The sequence below is a fragment of the Anopheles merus genome, chromosome 3R (assembly GCF_017562075.2).
Source record: "Anopheles merus strain MAF chromosome 3R, AmerM5.1, whole genome shotgun sequence".
Classification (NCBI taxonomy): Eukaryota; Metazoa; Arthropoda; class Insecta; order Diptera; family Culicidae; genus Anopheles; species Anopheles merus.
Window position 1 is genome coordinate 11,220,691 of NC_054084.1, and position 21,274 is coordinate 11,241,964.

Genomic DNA, 21,274 nt, shown 5'->3' on the forward strand with positions numbered 1-21,274 from the left:
TTGACGACTATCGCCGCAAAAAAAAAAAAAGCGCGCACGAAAAAGGTAAACAAACGATGCTGTCAAAAGTGGCATCGCTGCGGAGAAAAGCAAACGCTTGTTGTGCAAACAGATTCGGCTGATTTTTTTGCTATTCGCAACTCTTTCTTAAATTCATAATTATGCAGCTCAATGCAGTGGCAAGACTGTTCTACAGTCCGCGGCTGTTGCTTTCCACAAGGTAGGTTGCCATTGTCGTGTTCCTGCTCTGTTTTTCCCACCGCTTCACTGGCTAGGTTATGTACACACCGTACGCCCTGGGAGGTAGCTTTGTTTTTAATACAAACACGCGACTGTGCTTTCAGACAACCGGGGTCACTGTCCTCCGTGCCATCCTGTGGGCTGCACGCAACGGCCACCCTGAACGATGCCGGCACTGCCACCAAATCGGTCCCGGAAAAACCAAAACGCCCGATGAACACTTACATAAGGTTCGCGCAAAGCATCCGGTCCTCGCTGGCCAGCGCCAATCCACAGGCTTCCCCCACGGACATCTCCAAGCTAGCCGCCGTCAAGTGGCAGTCGCTTGACCAAGCCACCAAAGCGAAGCTGGAGGAAGAGTACAAGCGCGAGCAGGCGGTGTGGTTGCAGAAGAACGCCAAATATCTCAGCCAGCTGACCGATGCGCAGAAGGAAGAAATCAAGCTCGAGCGGCAGCAGCGCAACGAGGGCAAGGTGAAGCGCGAGCAGAAGCGCATGCTGAAGGAGCTCGGCCGCCCGAAGCGCCCGATGAATGCGTACCTGCGGTTCTGCGCCCAAAACAAACCGGCGCCCGGCCTGTCAAAGGAGGACAACAAGATGCAGATGAAAAACCTGGGCATGCAGTGGAAACGGCTACCGGAGGCGGAGCGGGAGCGCTACACTAAAGAGGCGGAAGCGGAAATGAAGCGCTACCAGGAGGAGATGAAGGTGTGGGAAGATAAAATGCTCGCCTCGGAAAATGTGATCGCGGTGCGGAAGAAGAACGTACTGCTGCCACCGTCGCCGGCGTCCGTGAAGGCGAAGAAGGGTGGCATTCCGGTGGTGGACAGTGCACCGGTAGCAAAGCCGAAGAAACCAACCAGTGCTGCCCGTCCATAGGAACTCGGGTGTCCCGCTTTGTCTGGGGAAAGCAACGCGCAAAGCCCAGCACGCACCGTTGTAGAAGGTGAACCAAAGCGAAACGTTACAGCGCCAGACCAAAACCATCTCCAGGCGGGTAGGGACACGAGTGAAGGATTGAAACCGCCATCGGTGGCATCCACCACAGCATCCACACGGGAACCACAGCAGCAGAAGCAGCAGCAGCAGCAGCAGGAGAAGCAGCAGCAAGAAGAGCACCAGCAGAAGGGTATAGTGAACAAGTTGAAATCGATCTTTAAATTCTGACACTGGTTGCGCTGCATGGAGGACAGGGCATTGCTGTTGGCCGTCTCATACTGGCTGCTCGTGTATCCATGTTAACTCCATGCCCCCCATGCTTGCCCGCTGCCCTTGTTGTGAGCATTTGTATTTTGTTGTGTGATTTTTTCTTCTGCATTTTCGTTTTGAATTGCCATTTAATAACAGATCATTGCATTTGAATGGGAAAAGGAACAAGCATTATAACGACATAAAGTAGACGCCATAAAGCTAACTATTAGTAGTAACTGAAGGAAGTGGATGTGTGTTTGTGTGTCTTATTCATATGCTTGAAAGAACATTCCATTGATTTTTAACAATATTCGTCATCTAAATGTTGCTCCTACCGGGAGGAGTGCATTGCAATTAACGCCATTTAGCATGATTCATGCAGCAAACCCCGAAGAGGATTGCAGGAACTAACCAATGGCCATTGTATTGTGTGACAATGTATTATGTGCTGGAATGGACTGTAGGTACGCAAGCAAATGGCTGTATTTTATTACATATGCTCCCTCTTTTCTTTACATGTACCCATGCGACACAGCTTTCGCACTGTTCGTCACTGGTTTGCTAATGCCAGACTGGGAGCAGTTTTTTGACGAATTAAAATGGTAAATAAAACACAACATTTATAGTTTAGCGATAGCGACACGCATGCACCACACAATGGCAGAGTTTACATTATTAGTTGCACAAACTGAAAGATGACAGACAATTACTTCCCTTTCCCAACAAGCCTGGTCGGCGCCTACGAAAGTGGTCCATAGAGACAAAACAAAGAGAAAGAATAGAACTAAACAAAAAAACAGATCCTACCGCATCGGGCCACACACTCCCTACGAGACCGTTTCGAGCTGATCGTACCCGAGCACGTACCGCAGCTCGATGCCCAACCACAGCCGGCTCCAAAGCAGGTGCGTGAGCACGAAGAAGAACATAAAGAACGCAACGTCCTTCATCACCTTGTTGACCGTGTTCATCAGCTTCATCACCGTTTGGGACGTTTTCATCGGTATGCCGCCGAGCATGAAGACGATACCGAGCAGCTGCTGCCCGCCGGCCGGCTCGACCGACCCAATCATTAGCAGCTCAATCAACTCCCAGGCCAGCAGCGGCAGAAACACGTTGCCCCCGATGTACGCCTCATTGCCGGTGGCAAACAGCAGGTAGGCCACGATCGATGCGACAACGAGATGAACTTTGGTACGCAGCGCTCGCGCAAACCGACTGTTGCTGGGAGATGAGGTGGGAGGCTGCTGCTGGCTTCCGGCGGCTCGACGCTGCGTGCTGGCTGCCCCATCGAACAGTCTCCCGTTGGCCGGTTGTGCTTGGTTGAGTGTGTTGAGCAGATGAAAGATGTCACCGTTCGGGACGGAGCTGCCCGCTCCACCGCCACCTCCAGTTAGGGCGTTCAGAAAGGAGTCATCGTTCAAGCCGGAGTTTGCCAGCAGCGCCTCAACTTGGGGGCTGATGTACTCCAGGCGTTCGTCCTGCGGGTCGGGATACACGCCGTACGAAGATTCCGAGGTGGTTTCTGCGGAGAAGGATGAACATTAAAACTATGCTACACGTCACCCGCCCCTTAGTCACTTCTTACCATCATCGACGGGCAACGTTGAGTCGCTGCTGAATGGGTCCCCGCTCGTAATGCTTTCCTCGGCAATTTTGGGCTCCGGTTTCGGTGGTGGAGGCGCTATCTCTTGGCCCACTATTTTCGACAGTCGGTTGCTGGAGTTTTCCAATATCTTCCTTCGCCGCGCTTCCCTCCGTGCGGCCAGAATGTCTTCCTGCGTTTTGGGCTGCTGTTGCTGCTGCTCCACCGATTCTGATGAAGCTATTTCGTCATCCATTTCGTATTGTGATTATTGGACAGCGGCTTTGCTTAAGCGATTGCACATTGCTCTCCCGCGGGCGGAATGTGCTCGTTTTTCTTCCACTTCCGCAAATACCGGAGAGGAAAAAGAACGTATTTTGATTGCTTCGTTTTGTTGCCGTCTTCTGCATCCAGAGTGACCAGAAATACCGATTTATCTGTATTCCTACCGATTTTTTATATGCCTACCGATTCACAGATGACCGCCCTTAAACCACCGATTTTCCATTTATCATGCCGAAAATCACAGATATTTGATTTTTTAGTCTTTTAAGCTTAATCTGTGGCGTTTGGGACGCTGTTTCAAGGATTGCTAACCTCATTTGTTACTTATCGCGCTGATGCACGTTTGTTTGCCTTAAAAGCGTTTGTTAAAGCTTACCCGACAGACAAAGAGAATGAAATTTTCAGGCGAGGGGTAAGTAGAAACGCACGGTGGGGGTCCGGCCCAAGATCGGATCCGAAGTCCGTTGTTTTGGGCTCGAAATTAAAAATGGCGGATGGAGCGCTACCACGGAGAGAATGCGCTCTATTGCATGCTTTAAAAATGCACGAGGCGCTCTCACTGGAAAGAACGCTCGCTCGCGCGCTGTTTCATTGTATTTTCCTCATACCCCTTCCTTTCCGTTTCTTTCGGCTTGCGCTGCGCTGAACTGGTACCCCACATGATTCCAGCGAGTTTCGCTGCGCTGGACTGAAACCCACTCCCGCTCGTTTCTTTCTTAGCGCGCGGTGCACTTCCCTTTACACGGACTTGGTGCACCCAAATCAAAAGAAACACTTTAACACATCAAGTTTGATATATACATCAAGTTTATAAATATTTTATCACTTTTATTGCAAATAAAAACACATTTCAATTCATAGCATCACACAATCTTGCTTCAAACCACACACATTATTTATAAAAGACGCACACTTTTTCATTCTCTTTGCTAGTAGGGTAAAAAGAAATTGATCGTTAAAATAATTGATTAAATTTAAATGGTTGCGTTCTCAACAGTGCTCCTGCCGAAATCTACCAATATAATCTGGCCACACTGGCCCGCAAGGCAAAAGCTCGCTCGAAAGGTCAATAACCGTCGCAAAACGTCAAAAACGACCGTCGCCAGCGCCTCGAAATCGTTGCGAATTTCGCTCGCTGGCGACGTCGGTTTGCAGTACATGCGACGTCACTTTTGACGTTTTGCGACGGTTTTGCGACGGTGGCCGCCAAAAAGCTCGCCTTGCCCTGTGCGCAAAGTGACCAGAAATACCGATGTATATATATATCTAGGGTTTGAAGGGAAAAATCTCAATTTTTTAATGATTGAACTATAAAACTCAGCCAAACAATCAATTCAGTCCAAATAATCGCGTGGAGCCTCGAGAAAAAGAACTTGTCACCACTGAGAAAAAATGTGCATCTTAGAATTGGCTTAGAATTCCAATTTTCAGATCGACACTTCAGAAAAATCTTCATTTGTGTAACTGCTGAACCAAATCTAATCCATATCCTAGATAAAGGATGCATATTCTCGTGTGATGGAACTTTCTTTTTGCGCATTAGCAACCCCCCCCCCCCCCATCCCGCTTAACACTTCTTTCGCTTTTATTTCTTTTAAGTTTCGAGTTTTAACCTACCGAAAACTATCGATAAAATTTTGATGCGCCTACCGAAAACCGCCAAAATAATCTGGCCACACTGGCTGTCACTTGCTGCGGAACAAAATGTAAACAAACGAAAAGGCTTTCATTTTGGAAAAGCAAAAAAACCGTTCAAGACCGTTTTGGAGATTGTGGAGCGGGAGATAAAACATAAAAATACATTTTATTTACAAACGAATAGCGTAAGGCACGTAACAATGCGTAGGGATTTGTACGGTATCACTACGCAAATGCTTGCAGTCCAGTGATTGCGCGTCCCAGGATGAGGGCATGAATATCGTGAGTTCCTGAGAAGAACAAAAAAACGAATCATTAGTAGAGAGTTGGTCCAAATTTCTTACCCTTTCTTCGCTTACCTTCGTAAGTGTTCACCGCCTCCAGATTCATCACGTGCCGGATGATGTGATACTCGTCCGCAATGCCATTGCCGCCCAGCATGTCGCGCGCTACACGCGCAATATCCAACGCTTTTCCTGCGTTGTTTCGCTTCAGCATGGAAATCATTTCCGGCGTGTGTCTAGTGTAATGAATAGAACCAAAAAAAGCATTTAATTACCTTCAAACAACTCCCCAGCCTCTCCATACTTACAGCTTTTGGTCCTTTAGCCGTCCAACGTGCAAACAAGCCGCCAGCCCGAGGCTAATCTCCGTCAGCATATCGGCCATCTTCTTCTGCATCAGCTGATTCGCGGCTAGTGGCTTCTTGAACTGCTTCCGGTCCAGCGTGTAGCCGCGTGCCACCTTTAGGCAAGATTCCGCCGCACCGAGCGCACCCCACGCAATACCATACCGCGCATTGTTCAAGCACCCGAACGGTCCCCGCATGCCGCTCACGTTCGGCAGCAAATTCTCTTCCGGAATGCGCACTTCGTCCATCAGTATCATGCCGGTTGCGGACGCACGCAGCGAAAACTTGCCCTCGATGCGCGGTGTCGCCAGCCCCTCGCCACTTTCCGCCCGATCCACGATGAACCCGCGCACCTTCCCGTCCTCCGTCTTGCCCCACACGATGCAAATGTCCGCGATCGGTGAGTTGGTGATCCACGTTTTGCTTCCGCTCAGCACGTACGTCTTCGTCTTCGGATCGTGCACGGCGCGCGTTTCCATCGAGGACGGATCGCTACCGTGGTTCGGCTCGGTCAGCCCGAAGCATCCGATCAGCTCCCCGCGGGCCAGCCGGGGCAAATACTTTTCCTTCTGCGCATCGCTACCGTAATCGTAGATCGCACCCATGCACAGGGAGGACTGGACGCTGAACGCCGACCGGTAGCCGGAATCGATGCGCTCGACCTCGCGCGTTAGTAGGCCGTACGCGACGTTGCTTACACCCGCACAGCCGTAGCCCTTGATCGTGCAGCCGAGCACGCCGAACGAGCCGAGCTCCTGCATAATCTCCTTGTGGAACACCTCGTTGCGGTTCGCCTCGATAACGCGCGACAGCAGCTTATCCTCGCAGTAGGCGCGGAACGAGTCGCGAATCGCAATTTCATCCTCCTTCAGCTGTGATTCCAGATTCAGCGGATCTTCCCAGTCGAAGGTGGGACCTGCGCGACAAGGGGGGGGTAGATGACAGGGGGGATAATTAATTGCCCCCTCAAACCATAGCAACATAGCTGGAGGAGGACCTCTTGCGCGACACACCACCCCTCTTCCATCCATCCGTCCCGTCGCTATCTTATCGCGTGGATTCTTTCCATTTTCTTTTTGCTGTTGCCTGCCATCACTAAAAAGGCTCGCCTGACGACGACGTCGACGACAAGATCAAGACACTCTCGCTGGGACTTACCTTTATCAGTTGACGCCGCTGCAAAGAGACAGAGAGAGAGAGAGCGAGATAGGATGGTAAAAGCACGGTAGGGATATTTACAATACGCATCAAAACTATTCACACAGATAAGCACAATAATTGGCACATGTCCACCGCCGGAATGAGACAAACACTTACCTCGGCAGGAACGCACCGCCCAAACTCCCCGCCCATGGTTGGTGATTGGTTTTAGTTGTGCAATTCTGCTACCAAACAACGCTCTCAGTGCCATTGCAGTGCAACCTCTATTGCTCGCAGTAAACAATGTAAACGAAACAGGCGACGAAACGTTGACAGTTTGACGCAAGACAGTGGTGCGTAATTTCCGCCTGCAAACTCCGTGCGCTACGCCAATTTGCTACGCCACAGGATGCTCTGTGTGAGGCGATTCCGATTTTGCAGACCGCTCGTGAATGACTGACGATCACTACAGGGTGAGTATGACTGCCGACATACCGTGAGTATGCTCTCACCCTCTTCCCGCAAGAGGGTTGTTGTTTTTCTTCTGTATCGACGGAGAGGCGTCCGTCTCACGCAAGTGCGATTGTGTGTTATCTCCTTCTTGCTCGCTACCATTCTGCTAGCAAACAGCTGATAACACGTCTCACTGTCGCTTCAGCATCAGTGTGTGTTTGTGTGCGCTTCTTTTGCGTATTTTCTCTCTGCGCGAGCGGTTCCCTTTGCGCGCAAGTGCAACGCATACGCAAACAGGCACCCGCTCATGTTCTATCAACTAGCGCGAGGCCTCCAATGCATCCGACACCGGGAGAAGAGTATCACGCATCAGCGCTAGATGACTAGAGGAGCTTAAATTGGAAGGTGATAAGATTAGTCCCTTTCAGTCCTCTCTGTCGCCACATTCATTGAAGTGGCAATTCAAGTGTGCTTTGGGTGCGTTTCCGCTGAATTGGGGATTATTGCGTGATGGAGTGTTCGGTAAAGGATAAAACGATCGTAGTAACCGGTGCCGGACAAGGTAAAGGATCTTCGAATGGAATTAGAAATGAAGCTTGTTGTATTATTAAGATGTTTCTATGGATCGCAATAGGCATTGGAAATGAGCTCTGCCGGACGTTGGATCAGCTCGGCGCTAAGGTGATCGCCGTATCGCGTTCCAGTGGGCCGTTGGAAGAGTTGAAAGCCGACTGTCCGCGGATTGAGACGGTCCAGGTCGACTTAAGTGATTGGAGCGCGACCAGGACTGCCCTTGCGCCGCTCGGAAAGGTCGATGGGCTGGTAAACAATGCCGGTGTTGCAATCATAAAGCCATTTCTCGAGCTAACGGAGGAAGATTACGATCGGTATGTGATGCCTGAGGTACATTCTGACATGTAACTCATACGTTTTGAACTCCTTTTTCCCCATTTTTAGCACATTCGCTGTAAATGTAAAGGCCGCTTTCAATGTCGCTCAGATTCTGGTGCCCAAAATGGAGGGCGGCGCAAGCATCGTCAACGTATCGTCCCTGGCGGGGCTTAAAGCCATCCACGGCCACTGCGCTTACTCCATGTCGAAGGCGGCCATCGATGGTTTGACGCAGAATTTAGCCCTCGAGCTTGGACCGCGCAAAATCCGCGTCAACAGCGTCAATCCGACCGTCATTCTGACGCGCATGGGACGGGACAATTGGTCTGATCCGGCGAAGGCGGATCCGCTGAAAGCGAAAATTCCGCTCGGGCGGTTCGGGGAGGTTAGCGAGGTGGTCGAACCGATCGTCTATCTGCTGAGCGATCGGTCCAGCTTCGTAAACGGCCACATGCTGCCGATCGAGGGTGGATTTTTGGCCGGGAATTGACTTGCTTCCAATGGGAACGAACCATTCCAATGTAAAGAATACACGCGGGAGGGATATTAGTTTTATCATTTCAAATCAAAGTTTATTTTCATTGCATGTGGGTATGTGTGTGTGTTGGCGGACATTTGCGGTCGCAGTAACAGATGCGGAGGGGATGAGAATTCATGAGATAAAAGCATAAATACAACGCTACACCATTGAGTGATACACAGGCAAACGCAAAATTAAAACTAGTAAATGATTGTAGAATGTAAACGGCCTGCAAATGAATCATCACACCTTTTGACTAATCGATCGTTTGGTTTGGTACGCATTCTTCAGCAGATCCCACACACGGTACATACACATCTTGATAGCGACTACATTATGAGAGTTGATTGTTTCAGCTGTGGCGCAAATATACGGTTGGCGATTGTGAGTTTAACTTCCGCTTCCATTTCAGTACACATTCGTTTATGGTGATTTTACCCTCTGAAATCGTCTGTGATAGTGTTGTGATGAAGCGTTCTGGCATGTATTGTTTGTGCGCCTTGTCTCTTTTCCTTTTGCCGCCATGATTCCGATTCCGAATGGTAGCGTTTTTAAGTACAGGTTTGAGGCTCTTCGCTTCGCTTTTCGAGTTTTTTGCGAGTGCACTTACAGTCTAGTAACACAAATCGATTGAAATATTCGCCCTGCGCGGGAAAGGGCGCGTTAGAATAGCGTGTACAGCCCGATCTCACTTAACGAGTATATAATCACTAAACATCAAATCACGTTAACAAACACAACCGATTGGAATTGTATGAGAAAAATCCGGCGGGCGAGAAAGCCAAAATGAAATCGGAAATCGGTTTGTGTGGATCGAGATTCGGTGAGATGGTTCTTGTTTTTTTAGCCATACGATTCCGTTCAAATAATCTGCCGTTTAGCTTCTGTATGCCATTTCCGTCTGATATTCAGCTATTTAGGTCTGTTAACAGACGCGAACGAAAGAAAAGGCATACTGGCATCAAATGTAACTTTCTCGCACCTAACGCATGCCACTTTTGTTCCGAAAACTGACCCGAGGTGTAACTACTGCTGCCTTAATGCGTGTGTGTGTGTTTCCATCCTTCAGCGCAAAATGGTTTTGTGTCGTATTGTTTTTCTTTTTGGCGAAACGGTTTTGCCCAGCAGCGTATCAGATTGTGACTGTTGTGACGTCACGGCGCATGCAGAAACGTGACCATCCGGACACCCTATCATTAGGCAGTGCCGACACCGATCGCAACGCCCGCCGCAAAGGCACAGAGGAAAATGTGTAGATCGTTCACCTTGCAGCCGGTCTCGTCACCGATCAGGTTCGTGTACCACTTTTTGGCCTTTTTCGTCCGCTTGTTCAGCACATCCTCCGCCTGGTTGAGTTTGCGGTCAACGAAACGTTCCGCCTGCAAGGAAAACAGAAGCGGTAAAGGCAGCTTGTAAATACATTTTCTCACAACATCTTGGTAAAGTAGAAAAATTTGCATGAACGAGAGAGTTGCACGAACCGCCAGGTGAAGGAAGAAGGATCGGTTTAATCGGTAAAACAAATAATAAATTAATAAAAAAATAAAACAATATTGTTCTTGCTGTCCCTATCGCAAACAATGATCGATAGGAATGTAATTTATTTACGAGCTAAAATCACATTCTTCGTGTGTGGGGGGGCATCTCGAATCAAAATTAGGATCAATCTTAGGAAAATGATGCCAAATCAGAAAAAAAAAAATGAAATAAACATATTCTTATAGAGCTAAGGAGATGAAATTGAATCGTTTGAAGTGTGTTGTGTGTTAGGCGAAAAAGATTCTAAATCATTCGGTTGGTAACCGGGGTATTGCCGTTTGATGTGTGCTTTGCAATTTCCAGTGTTAAAGAATGGGGGTTTGTGCTTCATATCCTTTTCCTCTCGCTTTCCAGCACGAACCCATGCGGACTGATGGCATCATTTGTTACTTCCTTTCCCTTCCTTCACCTTTACGGTCGTGTGTAGTAGTGGTAATAGCACCAGGGCCCGGCGCTTACGAAGCGATACCGATCAGAAAGCCACCGAGAAAGCCGGTAGCCAGAAATGAATTCTCTTTGGCTACCTTTAGCACCTGTAAAACAACACAGATGAACGAAGCGAAAACGTCATGGCGATGAGGTGGAATGAATGAAGGTTGCGGCATGATATTAGCAAAAAATAAAGAAACAATTAGGATCAATCTAGTTCTCGCTTCTTCGACTGCTTGCCGGTGGTAATGTTGCGCGCTACGGTGGGAAAGAGAATGATTGCACGCGGCCCAAAACTTCGACCAATACGCACCTTGTCCGCCCAGCTCGGCCCCTGACCGGTGACGGCTTCCTCCACCTTGTCGGTGACTTTGTCCACCTTCTTCTGCACCTTGTTCCAGTCGATCGAAATGATGCCCTGCTGGTTGGCCATCTGCAGCAGGATGATGCCACCGCCGACTGCGATCGCAGCCATCTTGCCCACCTTCATCGTGATGTAACCGGTTGCCCTGTGAAAAGGAGGATGGCGCGCAAATGACGGAGGTTAGCGTTTATTGATTGGAAAATCATGGACCGCGTTCCTTACCATCCACTGCCGGCACCGATCAGTATCTGTTTGGTGGCCGATTTTTTGCTCACATCACCCACGAAACGGTCCAAATATCCGGCGGCGTCACTCATGTTGATGATTTCCTTGTTCGTTGCGTCTTTTTTAACTTTTCCGTCGCTCATTCCTGAAAGAGAAGGGAACAAGAAAATGGATAAGTAACTTAAAGAAGCGCATCTCTCGTTGGGTAAACACTTGTTTGATCTCTTATCAAGCGCAGACCACAAACCACAAACTTTATCGTGCCCTGTTTGCATACCGGCAGAATTTATGGCCATGTTCCCCGCCCGCATACCAGCTGATACAAGGTATCAGCTGATCTCGCAACGGGGTTGGTCGTGCACCTTTCCTCCCAATTAGTCGAAGGTATTTGGCACCCAGTTAGGGCGCCACCCTAGCTAAACCAACAGGGGGGGAAAGTGTGCAACAACAACATCTTCTCCTCACCCACGGTGGTGAAAAGCATTTTCTATTTTTACATGCACCATTGGGTAGACGGAAAGCGAAACTGCAGCTGTCATTTCCGTCCCAGTCGGTTTTGGCCGGATGTGTTTGGCGACGATTTTTCCATGCATTACGTAACAATGTTCTCGAATTCGCCTCCCGTTCGTCTCTAAAGACGCCCCGAAAGGCGAATCTTGCATTACAGAGCGGATGGAATTAGACCGTTTCGATCGTTTGCAACGCAATTAAAGCGGAGCAAACGGCACGACGCCATCATGACCTCATCGAAGGCCAATACCGTCTGGCAAGTTTCCGAAAGCAACACATTGAACTTGAAACACGGTGGAAGGGTGCGTCATTCTGTGCTGATGCAATGGGTTTCTTCCCCAAACGTTTCTGTGGTTTAGATTTCCCCGTTTTCCCTCACCTGAGAACGCTTTCCGGAGTTTCGATTTTGTCCGCGTGAGAAAACTCACCGAACCCGACGCTTTGCGTTTAATGTTGCGACGTTTCGGACCAGTTGCTGCTGGCTGTTTTCGATTTTTTTTCTTTTCTTTTAATAAGCACTATATGTAGGGGGCGATTCTATGCTCTTTATGCTCCACCGGTTTGATATTCCTAAACCCCCCACGCACACACGCACACACTAGAGATTTGCTCGCAAAACCGAGAACAGTGGAATTTTTCTGCCCTTTCTTCACCGACCAGCGAAGCTGCAAGTTGCTTTGACGAGTTGTTTTCTTTTGCCTCTTCTTGCGCTCGCGCCCCCGATGACAGCGATTTGACAGTTCGACACGGACAGCGACGCAGAAACGGTTTTCGAACATCAATTTTTGATTGTATTTTTTATTCACCAAAATCCCTCAAAACTATGCAAGAAGCTTGACGAAGGAGGGATTTTAGAGTAATTCATTTTTTGTTGCGTACGGTGCAGATGTTAAAAAACACTTTAAAAGCCTCCCCTCGATCGTTCGCAACTGCGGGGGACTCGTCCGCAGAGTACGCCCGCTTGTCACGTCACGTCAGTTGTCAGAGTGCGGCCAGTGTGTGTGTTTTTCTTCGAAGGCTCGCGCGTTATCATCAATTTCGGAGCGTACGATCGTGTAAAAAAACGGGACAAAATCGCGTTGGCCGCCCGATTACTGTGCGTGGCTTCCGGACTAAACCCGCGAACTTCCGGCAGGCACTGCGGTCGTGCTGGATAATGCATTAATTTCGTGTGTATGTGTGTGTTTGCGCGCGCGTGTGTGTATGCCGCCTGTTTGTGTTTGTGTTTTGTGTGTGTGTGAAAAGTGTTTTCCTTTTTCCTCCCGCGTCCACCCCCTGCGCAAAAGGTTTGTGTTTAGCATCGTCGTGTGTATGTTAGCTGGGCTTTGGTAAACAGGAACATGATCCTCGAGGAGGGCGGCGAACTTAGCGTCTCTACGCAGGAGCTGCAGGCACTTGCTTCCCTCGACAGGTATGGAGTGGGCGCTTCCGGATAAACAAACCCCAATATGTGTCCTCCCCTCCTTCCCTGCTTACTACTAACCGGGCATTCTCCCTTTTCAGCCGTCAGTATGGATTCCTGAAGTTGTCGGCACCGGAAAACCTGAAGAAGAAGGCACTGGTGTTGAAGGTAAGAGGCGCTACCCCGTCCTTGACCTTGACGAGTGGCTGTTTCCCGAAACAAACGTTAATGATTCTTCGTCCTTGTCCCCCCCCCCCCCCCCCCTTCTCTTTTCCCAGGCGGTCAAGTATCTCGAGCGTATGCTGATCCAAGCGTACAACCAGAAGAAGAAGGCCCACAATGAGGAGGAAAAAGCGAAGGAAAAGGAAGTTGCAAGCGTGGTGGCGGAGGGCGTTAAAATCAAGCAGGAAGCAGACAATCCACTCTGCGACGTCGGTGTTACGATCGACGAAAGTTTGCCGGCCGAGATCATGTCCACCGAGGGCAGTGGGGATGCGAAACAGCCCTCTACTCCAGTGAACGAGATCAAAACGGAGGATGGTGGGGACGGTGGTGGGTCGAAGGAGGCCGGTAGTGAACGGGAGGAGGGAGGTCCAGCCACGGAACTGGACAAGCAAACCGGTGATGGCGACCGGGATATCAGCATCGATCCGAAAACGTACTGCAAGCTTGGCCACTTCCATCTGCTGCTGGAGGATTATGAGAAAGGTACAGGAAAGCTAATGGTCATTGGAATTATCTTTTTCTAATCGGATGCTTTTTCTTCTTGTTTTGCAGCTTTATCAGCGTACCAGAAATACTACGCCCTCAAGGCGGACCACTGGCGTGATGTGCCGTTCCTGTACGGGCTCGGGCTGGTGTACTTCCACTACAATGCGTTCCGATGGTAAGTGGAGGCCCTCCAGCATAGGGGGTCAAAAATTGATATTCATACGTAAAGATTGTTAAGAATATAATGTGCGCAAGAAAACGTGATGTGATGTGTGGGTGAATTGTTATGCGTAATACGCTGGGATAAAGTGTTTAAAGTGTTAGGAATGCGTGTGGTTTGCGTTTGCGGTTTGTGGTGTGAAAAGTGCATAATTTGCATTAAAAATTGCAATTTATTCTGTGTGAAAAAAAAGCAAACAGTGTGCGATGAAGCGGTTTGAATGCGTTTTTTTCCAACGGCATTGGTTCAAAGCAGTATGTGATTGTGTTTTGTTGGAGTGAAATGAATGGTTTGGAAATAAATGTAGGAATTTAGGGGCTGGGTTTCTGTCGAATGATTTTTGAGGAACACACTGGGCATGCTGTTAATCGTTGCAAGTTGCAGGTGGAAATATAAATGTTATGCAGATGTATACTTTATTCATTCTAAATCCAAACGAAGAGGAGATCAGATTGAAAAATAGCAAAAGGTCCATTTAATGATCGAGTAAAGATTAATTTTTTGTGTTTTTTTAATTATTACCCACACATCTGTTACCAATATGCAGCATTTTAGACATCAAATGTAAACTATTACATTCTTCAACAATTAACACTAAAATTAGGGGAAAATGGGGCAAAATGGGCATGTGGGGCAAAACGGGCACCATCTATTTAAGCATTAATTCACTACAAAGATACATTCAAATGCTCAAAATGTATTTATTGGAGTGTTCTATGAACACCATGTAAATTTTTAAACCATTTAATTACAAATAACCAACAAAAGTGCAAAATGAGGTTTAGTAACATATTGATGTAATTTTTGCCACCTCGAAAATAAGCTTAAACCAGTGTCACAGGGATGCGTGGATGTTTTACATGGTATATTTTTAAAGATATGACATTTCTATACAACTTGTCTGGAGAAAGCAAAGCGATTGAATGCGTATTTTTACCAATATAACAAAAAATACAAAAATGCTTCACGTGGGGCAACATGGGCATATGCTTTTGACATACGGCGCTACGGTGGAGGCTATGGTGTTGTATTTGTCCCCACGATAATGGTAACAGGTAACAGCTTCAAAAGATCCGATGTTGTAGATTAAAACGTGTAAAAACTGTTTTAACTTTGACAACATATTTTTGAAATAATTTTAAGGGCTTTTCTGAACAGCAAAACCCAAGATAGGACGAGAATACATTTTGCGAAACGTGCGCAAAAGCATTACCTAAGCGCAGTTGTTGTGGCCCATATTGCCCCAGTGTTTTGACGTTTCACAGTTTTTTTTTTACATATGCCCATTTTGCCCCGCGTGTTAAAATAGCTTCTTGTAAAATGTCAACAATTATTTTACACTTTTTTCATGTTTTTAAGTTCCATAGATAAATGGTGGAGTCATACAATAATGCAAGAATAATTATGTTTTGTGGCATATGCAAAGGATTATTGAGTAAAATCCTTAACTTGCCCATTTTGCCCCGCTTTCCCTTACATTTTATATGTTTAATTATGTTTTTTTTTATTTTGCTCTACAAGAAATTTAATCATTCGTTTACGGTGAAAATTTTGATGTTAGCGTAAAAGAGCAGAAACATATGTTTAATATAACATTTTATTTAAGAAAATGTTGCAAAAACATAAAAATGTTTCTTTCATGCAGTATTTTCTTCTTCTTTTTGGGTTAACAACCGTTGTCGGTCAAGGCCTGCCTATAACCACTTGTGGGGTTGGCTTTCGGTGACTTTTGGATTACCCCCCATAACAGGATAGTCAGTCCTACGTATGGCGGCGCGGTCTAGTTGGGTCTTGAACCCATGACGGGCATGTTGTTAAGTCGTACAAGTTGACGACTGTACCATGCGACCGGCACTAGCTTAGTATCTAATGCTCTATATTTGATAATCAACATAATAATGCTTCACGTTCCCTTTCATTCGATCATTAAATGGACCTTTTGGTGGGAGTTTTGTGATTTCTTCGACATTTGTTTTTTGGGAACTTAAGTAAAAAGCAGTATATAGGAAAATATTACAGTACAGTAGACAAAACTTCATTAAACATGGCTATTATTGGTTTAAGTCAAGAAATGGAAAAAATTGCATGAATAAGGAAACACACACAGGTAAAACAGAGGTTTAAAGGCAGCACAAGTAAGTAGATGAGATGGAAATTTGCAGGTTTCAATAATCTTCTGACCATGTAGGACAGACATTAAAGGAAACGGAGTATAGAATGGTTTATTGTTGTTTTTTTTTTATTATTATTTATAGAAACTATAGGGAGAGCAGCAGCATGGTTTTGAATGGGTTCTTACAACAGGAGAAACTGGTTTAGAGCATCCGCAGGGACACTCTGTTGTGTTGTATATTCCAGTGGAGAGGCAGAGGATCATCCTTACAGCCAGTAGAGTTACCTGTTGGAACTGAAAGCGATTAGCTAGTGCAGTCGTTGGTGGTTGTAGTGGCAGACACAGTGGTAGCCGAGACGTTCTAGGAATTTTTGGATATTTTCGAGGAAACATTCGTTGGCGCGTCGGCATACGTGCCATCCTTCTGCTGCGGGGGCGTGCCTACTACTTTGCTATGCACTTTATTCAAATTGGCAGAGGCTTTATAGTGTTGGAATGGTTGAGTTGTTCATGTTCCAAAAAAAGATGTGTGGGCTTCATTGGATCGTTTAGCGAAATACCCGCTTTTTTAAATGGAAAAAATCCAGATGCATTTTTTGGATTTGTATTATTTTCTGTAGTGTAAGATCATTGTGCTACGTTTGCCTTAGTTCTTTCAGTTTAAAAATCATTTAAAAATCAAAATCTGATGAAATAAGGGTCTAAATCAACGATCCTATTTTTCTTCACAAAAGAGAACTTTAACTTAGAATCGATTAATCTAGTTCTTGGTATGTTTTTTCGATCGTGATCTCTAAATCGATCATGAGCACACTCTTCTGCATTTAGTTACCAACAAGTGTATCTTTCTGTCCTTCTCCCATAGCCTCAACCAAAAACCAACCGCAAAAGGAATAGAATTTCTGTTTCTCTACCTACTGTAATTCCGTACTACACACATTCGAGCATACTGCGTGGAGTATAATTCTTATGCTGCATGATTCCACCAACACTAATGCTATCTATGTTGCGCGACTGGGGGGATCGGGGGGGGGGGGGGGGGGGGGGGGGGGGAGAGGACCTAGAGTTTCGCTAGCGTTGTGTGTTTCATTTTTTACATTCTTCTTCGTCTTCGCTTCCTCCATTCGGCTTCGCTTCGTCTAGCTATTCTCCTCCTCCACGGGAAAGAATGCTCCTCACGTGAGCCATTTCCTGTTTCGAATCCATCATGGGCGGCACCCCCTTCGGCAACCCCGGGGGTACGGGAGAGAACCGGGCGTATGAACCTTCCACGGGATGAACTTGTTCCCTAATGAGTTCAATGACTTGTTGAATGCGTTGCGTACGTACGTACTCTCTCTCTCTCTGTCTCCTCCACCACACGCTGCAAAAGGGTCTCTTCTGCCACTGCGGGTGATGGAGTAGAAGAACAGAAGATGCGTGCGATGATGGACCGCCCCTACTAAAAAACGTTTTTGGTTACTTCTTTTTCTTCCCCACAGACATACACACACACGTACGAAAACGCGAGTGCGTATAAGTCATGTGGCAACGTGGTCGCGCTCCTTCCCGCGAAAGGGAAGTGGATATGCTCGCTTGGGTGAATTATTATGCCGCAGTGCATCTTTGGTTGCGTACGCGCGTCTTCCTTTTTGGTCACGGATTTTGGAGCGCAATCCACCCTTCAGGTGGCGCTTCCGCGGTTGTCGCACGTGTCTCCCGCGTTTCAGCTGTCTGACGCACCCCGTGCACGGATGATTTATGGGCTTGTATGACGACCGAGACGATTTTATTTTAAGTTTTCAGTACCATTTATGATTTTTTTTTAAACTTTTTACTTTTTAGCTGCGCTTTTTAGTCACTTTGTACGCGACGAGTTCAGGCGCATCGGTTGGTTGTAGTGAAATGATTTGAATTTATTAAACTTGAGTGACGTTATTGTCAATTGTTTTGTAAAATCAAGGTAGCAAAACAAATTGTCCATATTGATTGAAGAAAATCAGCTAATAGATTCCACTTTTGTACAGAATGGCCAGTTAACTTTAAATGCATCTCGGCCTCTTTCCTGATGATAGCTGACCCGATATACTCGGACCCTGTCTGGTGTAAATTTACTGCATTATAAATGGTTAATGTCACTCGAAGCTACCCATCGTACTTCCTGTCTCCGTCAATCCATTCTAACATGATTAGAAAAAGAAATGAGTTTCATTGCCAAGCGAACTCCAAAATGGTACGTCAATGAACTTTCCCTCCTCAAACACACACACATACATCCACACCGGAGGACTAAAAAGGGCGTTACGAGCTTTCGCTTCGGTCTGTCTGAGACAGGGCCCAGACAAAACATTTCCACCCCGAAATTATGGCGTGCGATGCGTAATTCTCTTCCCCTCCTTACCCGTGGTTTCCTTTTGAGGGGGGAAGGAAGGATACCGGCGTCTGGGTTTTTGCCGGTTTCGATCGTTTTTGTGGCGCGTGAAATACAAAGAGGAGCTGTGTCTGTACATATATATACAGCAGCACGTGGCTGTCGTGTCGATGGTGCACCTCACCCGGGAAAAGAGATGAAAAACGGAGAGTTACAAGGGTAACGTAAGTACAAGGACCTTTCGAGCTTTCCGGCGGGGGTTTTCTTTCGTTTGGCTGCCGCCACACTTGTTACTGCAGCGCACCTCGGGATATTTGGGGAGCTTTCAAGTTAATCGATGATGCCCCTTTTGGAGTTCAAGTTGAATGCTAAATGGCAAGTTCTAGCTGGAGGGGATGTCCGGATGTTGTTAGATGATCTTGTAACTGAGAAAGTATTTTTTAATGTCATGTCCTAAACGATTAGATTGAGAACAAAAAATTACATTACAATTAGAACTATCTTCTATTTCCTGGAATTTGCATACCTGTTCGTGTATGTTATGTGTCGCTACTTTTACCAAGCATCAAATTAAATTTGGATTTTACTTAAGATACTAATAAATCATTATTCAGTAAAGCCGTATCTTCCTGTTGCAAGGTGGCTACGGCAGCCATCAACTCGAGTGGAGACACATATCCCGCGGAGGCCACCTCGAGATTATTGTCCGTTGTGGCGGTGGCCGAAGGCATCGTATCCTGTTCGTCCGCCTGTTCCGATACCCTTTCCGGTGACGTGACCAAGTTCGCTAGGGACTTAATTTCCAACCTGAGCGCCGCCTGCTTCAACGAGGGCAACTGTTCCTGCGACAGTGCCATCTCTCCTTCGTACATAAAGTCCAGCAGCAGGGACACGTCGACGTACCGGAAGCCGATCAATCGGATGAGATGGTACGCATTGGCGCGCTCTAGAAAGATGCGCCGGAAGACTTCGCTGCAGCTCGCCAGCAGCAGCTTGTGGGTGTTGATAAACTGTCCCTCGCAGTATAGGATCACGTCTTGCAGGGCAGTTTCGTGGCGGAAGGTGCGAAACACGCCCGATACATGCTCGGTGAAACCGTTCCACACGATGATCACGTTATTATCACACATTGCGCTGTGCGGTGAGGGTTGGCGCCCTTTTTTTGGAGGAGGTTTGATTTTTTCGATTCAAAGAGCACTTGGCTAACTCGTGTCGATAGTTTCAAACAGTGCTGAAAATGGCGGTTAGTGATGGTCGTACTTCTATTTGACAAGGGCACACATTTTGACACAACCCAGCGAACAAAACTGGCTCCCGCTCTGCCCAATGAACATTTTAAGCTGCTATAGCGAGCAGGCAGGATTAGCTTTGATCGGTGGGGGAAACCGGTTTAGACAAAAGGATTATCGGGAACCGATCTAATTTCAAACTGCCAGAATTCACATTTTCAGAAGAGATTTTGGGGTGTATCTCAATTCCAATGTTTTAATTTGTTGTCAATGCGTCCTCCAATTTCTACCTATGTTTCGGGGGATGGCATTTCTAGTCCAGGAATGGATTGGTTCTTCGACAACGAGTATCATCAGGTCATCAATCAGGGGATTGATTGATAGTTCCAGGACATCGATCGAGATCAGTTCCATGTCTGATATAATGAACTTCAGGAATGAAATAGTTAAAACTACTAGGTAGGTTTAGGATCAGGATAAATAACAGTGTAGGTTTGGGATTAGAATAAGCTTATTTCCGCTAATGATGCAGAATCAGTCTCTTTTGATGTGCCTCGTGACTTCCATAAATCCAGAGCTGGAGACTTAAAAAACAACCAGAATTTAGTAAGCATAGTAACGTATTGTCACCACAGTTCATAACACAATCCTTAAAGTTTGTCCCATTGCGTATTATTGCAAACTTTAAACTAAAATTTAATTTATAACATTGAAACTACCTCCAACAACCACAAAAGGCAGTTTCAAATCATTACTCAATTTCTCTTCTCCATCACTGCGCATTCCTTTCATAAGCCATCGGACAGGAAACGGTGTACCATAAGGGATAACATGATCCAGACACATGGTCGTAGGGTTTCCCAGCTTTCCAAGGGCCCCGACGGTGACGCTGTGTTACCATTGACTAATTGTTCACATTCACGGCAGCCTTCCACATTTTCGCCACATTTCTAATTGGTTCTGGACGTTGCTTCCATGCTGCTATCGGCCTAGAATGTCGTTGCGTTGCGTGTGTTGCGTATCTTTCCCAATTTTGCTGCGTACGGGTTAAATATTTTACTGACGCGTCCTTTTTGGGGGATATCCGTCGCAATGGCGCTTAAGTTTTTGTGGTGGTGTGGTGGCAAATGTACACACATTCTCGACCGTTTCGGTTTTGGTAGCATTTATGTTGGAGCAGGCAGTCATCGCTGTTGGCAGGTTTGTGTTGGATGTTGAATTGGGGGGGGATTCATTCTGTAATTAAATACACAAACGAACGAAACGGGTACTCGTACTAGTCACATTTGAAACGGGTTCCGGTGTTACGTTTTCCATTTAGATCATTAATTTTGTAAAAGAGCAACAATGCCTGGTGAAATTCATGTAACGGTATGAAGTGGTGGGAATGGTATTCTGTCTGGAGATTGGAATATGTTGGGGAAGCGAAGTCACTAACAAGCTCCCTATGTTAGTATAGTTCACGTAAAATTGTATTTGTTTACTGTATGGTTACATTCTTATGAAAAACCTTTTTGAATTCCTTTCGTTTTCAGGGTAGGCAACCATTTATTTAAACTTTACTGCTAATCGTGACTTTGCCACATTAATATCAATTCCCCCTGGTGT

At 46.7% G+C, this 21,274-nt stretch overlaps 7 protein-coding genes across 8 annotated transcripts in view; 3 read left to right on the forward strand and 4 right to left on the reverse strand.

The window, feature by feature from the left end:
• Positions 1–50: 50 nt before the first annotated feature.
• Positions 51–2,058, forward strand: LOC121595363 (transcription factor A, mitochondrial-like). 2 transcript variants are annotated; one of them, XR_006005157.1, is made up of 3 exons: positions 51–220; positions 345–1,369; positions 1,967–2,058. XR_006005157.1 is itself a non-coding variant. In XM_041919277.1 (2 exons), exons 1-2 carry the CDS (start codon positions 162–164, stop codon positions 1,117–1,119), a joined length of 834 nt encoding a protein of 277 aa, XP_041775211.1. In that variant the 5' UTR covers positions 51–161; the 3' UTR covers positions 1,120–1,672. The 2 variants fall into 2 exon arrangements, 1 of the variants encoding a protein (XP_041775211.1); XM_041919277.1 differs by lacking the exon at positions 1,967–2,058 and having other exon boundaries at positions 345–1,672.
• LOC121595361 lies at positions 2,032–3,429 on the reverse strand. Its single transcript, XM_041919275.1, has 2 exons — positions 3,020–3,429; positions 2,032–2,956 (listed from the first exon to the last, which is right to left on the reverse strand). Exons 1-2 carry the CDS (start codon positions 3,270–3,272, stop codon positions 2,259–2,261), a joined length of 951 nt encoding a protein of 316 aa, XP_041775209.1. The 5' UTR covers positions 3,273–3,429; the 3' UTR covers positions 2,032–2,258.
• A 1,657-nt stretch (positions 3,430–5,086) lies between these two features.
• On the reverse strand, positions 5,087–6,981 carry LOC121596324 (glutaryl-CoA dehydrogenase, mitochondrial). The gene is made up of 5 exons (XM_041921171.1): positions 6,888–6,981; positions 6,729–6,746; positions 5,532–6,486; positions 5,299–5,459; positions 5,087–5,229 (listed from the first exon to the last, which is right to left on the reverse strand). Exons 1-5 carry the CDS (start codon positions 6,979–6,981, stop codon positions 5,165–5,167), a joined length of 1,293 nt encoding a protein of 430 aa, XP_041777105.1. The 3' UTR covers positions 5,087–5,164.
• A 431-nt stretch (positions 6,982–7,412) lies between these two features.
• On the forward strand, positions 7,413–9,858 carry LOC121596325 (L-xylulose reductase). The gene is made up of 3 exons (XM_041921172.1): positions 7,413–7,725; positions 7,798–8,050; positions 8,121–9,858. Exons 1-3 carry the CDS (start codon positions 7,674–7,676, stop codon positions 8,542–8,544), a joined length of 729 nt encoding a protein of 242 aa, XP_041777106.1. The 5' UTR covers positions 7,413–7,673; the 3' UTR covers positions 8,545–9,858.
• LOC121596327 (FUN14 domain-containing protein 1) lies at positions 9,421–12,351 on the reverse strand. Its single transcript, XM_041921174.1, has 4 exons — positions 12,021–12,351; positions 11,129–11,276; positions 10,856–11,051; positions 9,421–9,953 (listed from the first exon to the last, which is right to left on the reverse strand). The coding sequence occupies exons 2-4, from the start codon at positions 11,272–11,274 to the stop codon at positions 9,771–9,773; spliced, it is 525 nt and encodes a 174-aa protein (XP_041777108.1). The 5' UTR covers positions 11,275–11,276; positions 12,021–12,351; the 3' UTR covers positions 9,421–9,770.
• Positions 12,352–12,626: 275 nt separating this feature from the next.
• LOC121596322 (histone demethylase UTY) overlaps positions 12,627–21,274 on the forward strand; it is a 96,488-nt gene continuing 87,840 nt past the window's right edge. Inside the window, exons 1-4 of the mRNA XM_041921167.1 lie at positions 12,627–13,052; positions 13,145–13,211; positions 13,322–13,751; positions 13,821–13,929. Coding sequence (XP_041777101.1) covers positions 12,982–13,052; positions 13,145–13,211; positions 13,322–13,751; positions 13,821–13,929 — 677 coding nt within the window. The 5' untranslated portion in view covers positions 12,627–12,981. The remainder of the gene's footprint in view (positions 13,053–13,144; positions 13,212–13,321; positions 13,752–13,820; positions 13,930–21,274) is intronic.
• Positions 17,154–19,765, reverse strand: LOC121596326 (longitudinals lacking protein-like). The gene is made up of 2 exons (XM_041921173.1): positions 18,964–19,765; positions 17,154–18,890 (listed from the first exon to the last, which is right to left on the reverse strand). Exon 1 carries the CDS (start codon positions 19,565–19,567, stop codon positions 19,025–19,027), a length of 543 nt encoding a protein of 180 aa, XP_041777107.1. The 5' UTR covers positions 19,568–19,765; the 3' UTR covers positions 17,154–18,890; positions 18,964–19,024.

Bases quoted from the DNA above. Each gene is read 5' to 3' on its own strand.
- LOC121596325 (XM_041921172.1), top strand. From the start codon at position 7,674: ATGGAGTGTTCGGTAAAGGATAAAACGATCGTAGTAACCGGTGCCGGA. The intron at 7,726-7,797 runs GTAAAGGATCTT...GGATCGCAATAG, and splicing joins AGTAACCGGTGCCGGACAAG to GCATTGGAAATGAGCTCTGC. The intron at 8,051-8,120 runs GTATGTGATGCC...CCCCATTTTTAG, and splicing joins ACGGAGGAAGATTACGATCG to CACATTCGCTGTAAATGTAA.
- LOC121595361 (XM_041919275.1), bottom strand. From the start codon at position 3,272: ATGGATGACGAAATAGCTTCATCAGAATCGGTGGAGCAGCAGCAACAG. The intron at 2,957-3,019 runs GTAAGAAGTGAC...CCTTCTCCGCAG, and splicing joins AACGTTGCCCGTCGATGATG to AAACCACCTCGGAATCTTCG.
- LOC121595363 (XM_041919277.1), top strand. From the start codon at position 162: ATGCAGCTCAATGCAGTGGCAAGACTGTTCTACAGTCCGCGGCTGTTG. The intron at 221-344 runs GTAGGTTGCCAT...CTGTGCTTTCAG, and splicing joins CGGCTGTTGCTTTCCACAAG to ACAACCGGGGTCACTGTCCT.
- LOC121596326 (XM_041921173.1), bottom strand. From the start codon at position 19,567: ATGTGTGATAATAACGTGATCATCGTGTGGAACGGTTTCACCGAGCAT.
- LOC121596324 (XM_041921171.1), bottom strand. From the start codon at position 6,981: ATGGCACTGAGAGCGTTGTTTGGTAGCAGAATTGCACAACTAAAACCA. The intron at 5,460-5,531 runs GTAAGTATGGAG...TCATTACACTAG, and splicing joins CGGCTAAAGGACCAAAAGCT to ACACACGCCGGAAATGATTT. The intron at 5,230-5,298 runs GTAAGCGAAGAA...TGTTCTTCTCAG, and splicing joins GGCGGTGAACACTTACGAAG to GAACTCACGATATTCATGCC.
- LOC121596327 (XM_041921174.1), bottom strand. From the start codon at position 11,274: ATGAGCGACGGAAAAGTTAAAAAAGACGCAACGAACAAGGAAATCATC. The intron at 11,052-11,128 runs GTAAGGAACGCG...TCCTTTTCACAG, and splicing joins ATCGGTGCCGGCAGTGGATG to GGCAACCGGTTACATCACGA. The intron at 9,954-10,855 runs GTGCGTATTGGT...TTTTCCTTGCAG, and splicing joins GGCCGAGCTGGGCGGACAAG to GCGGAACGTTTCGTTGACCG.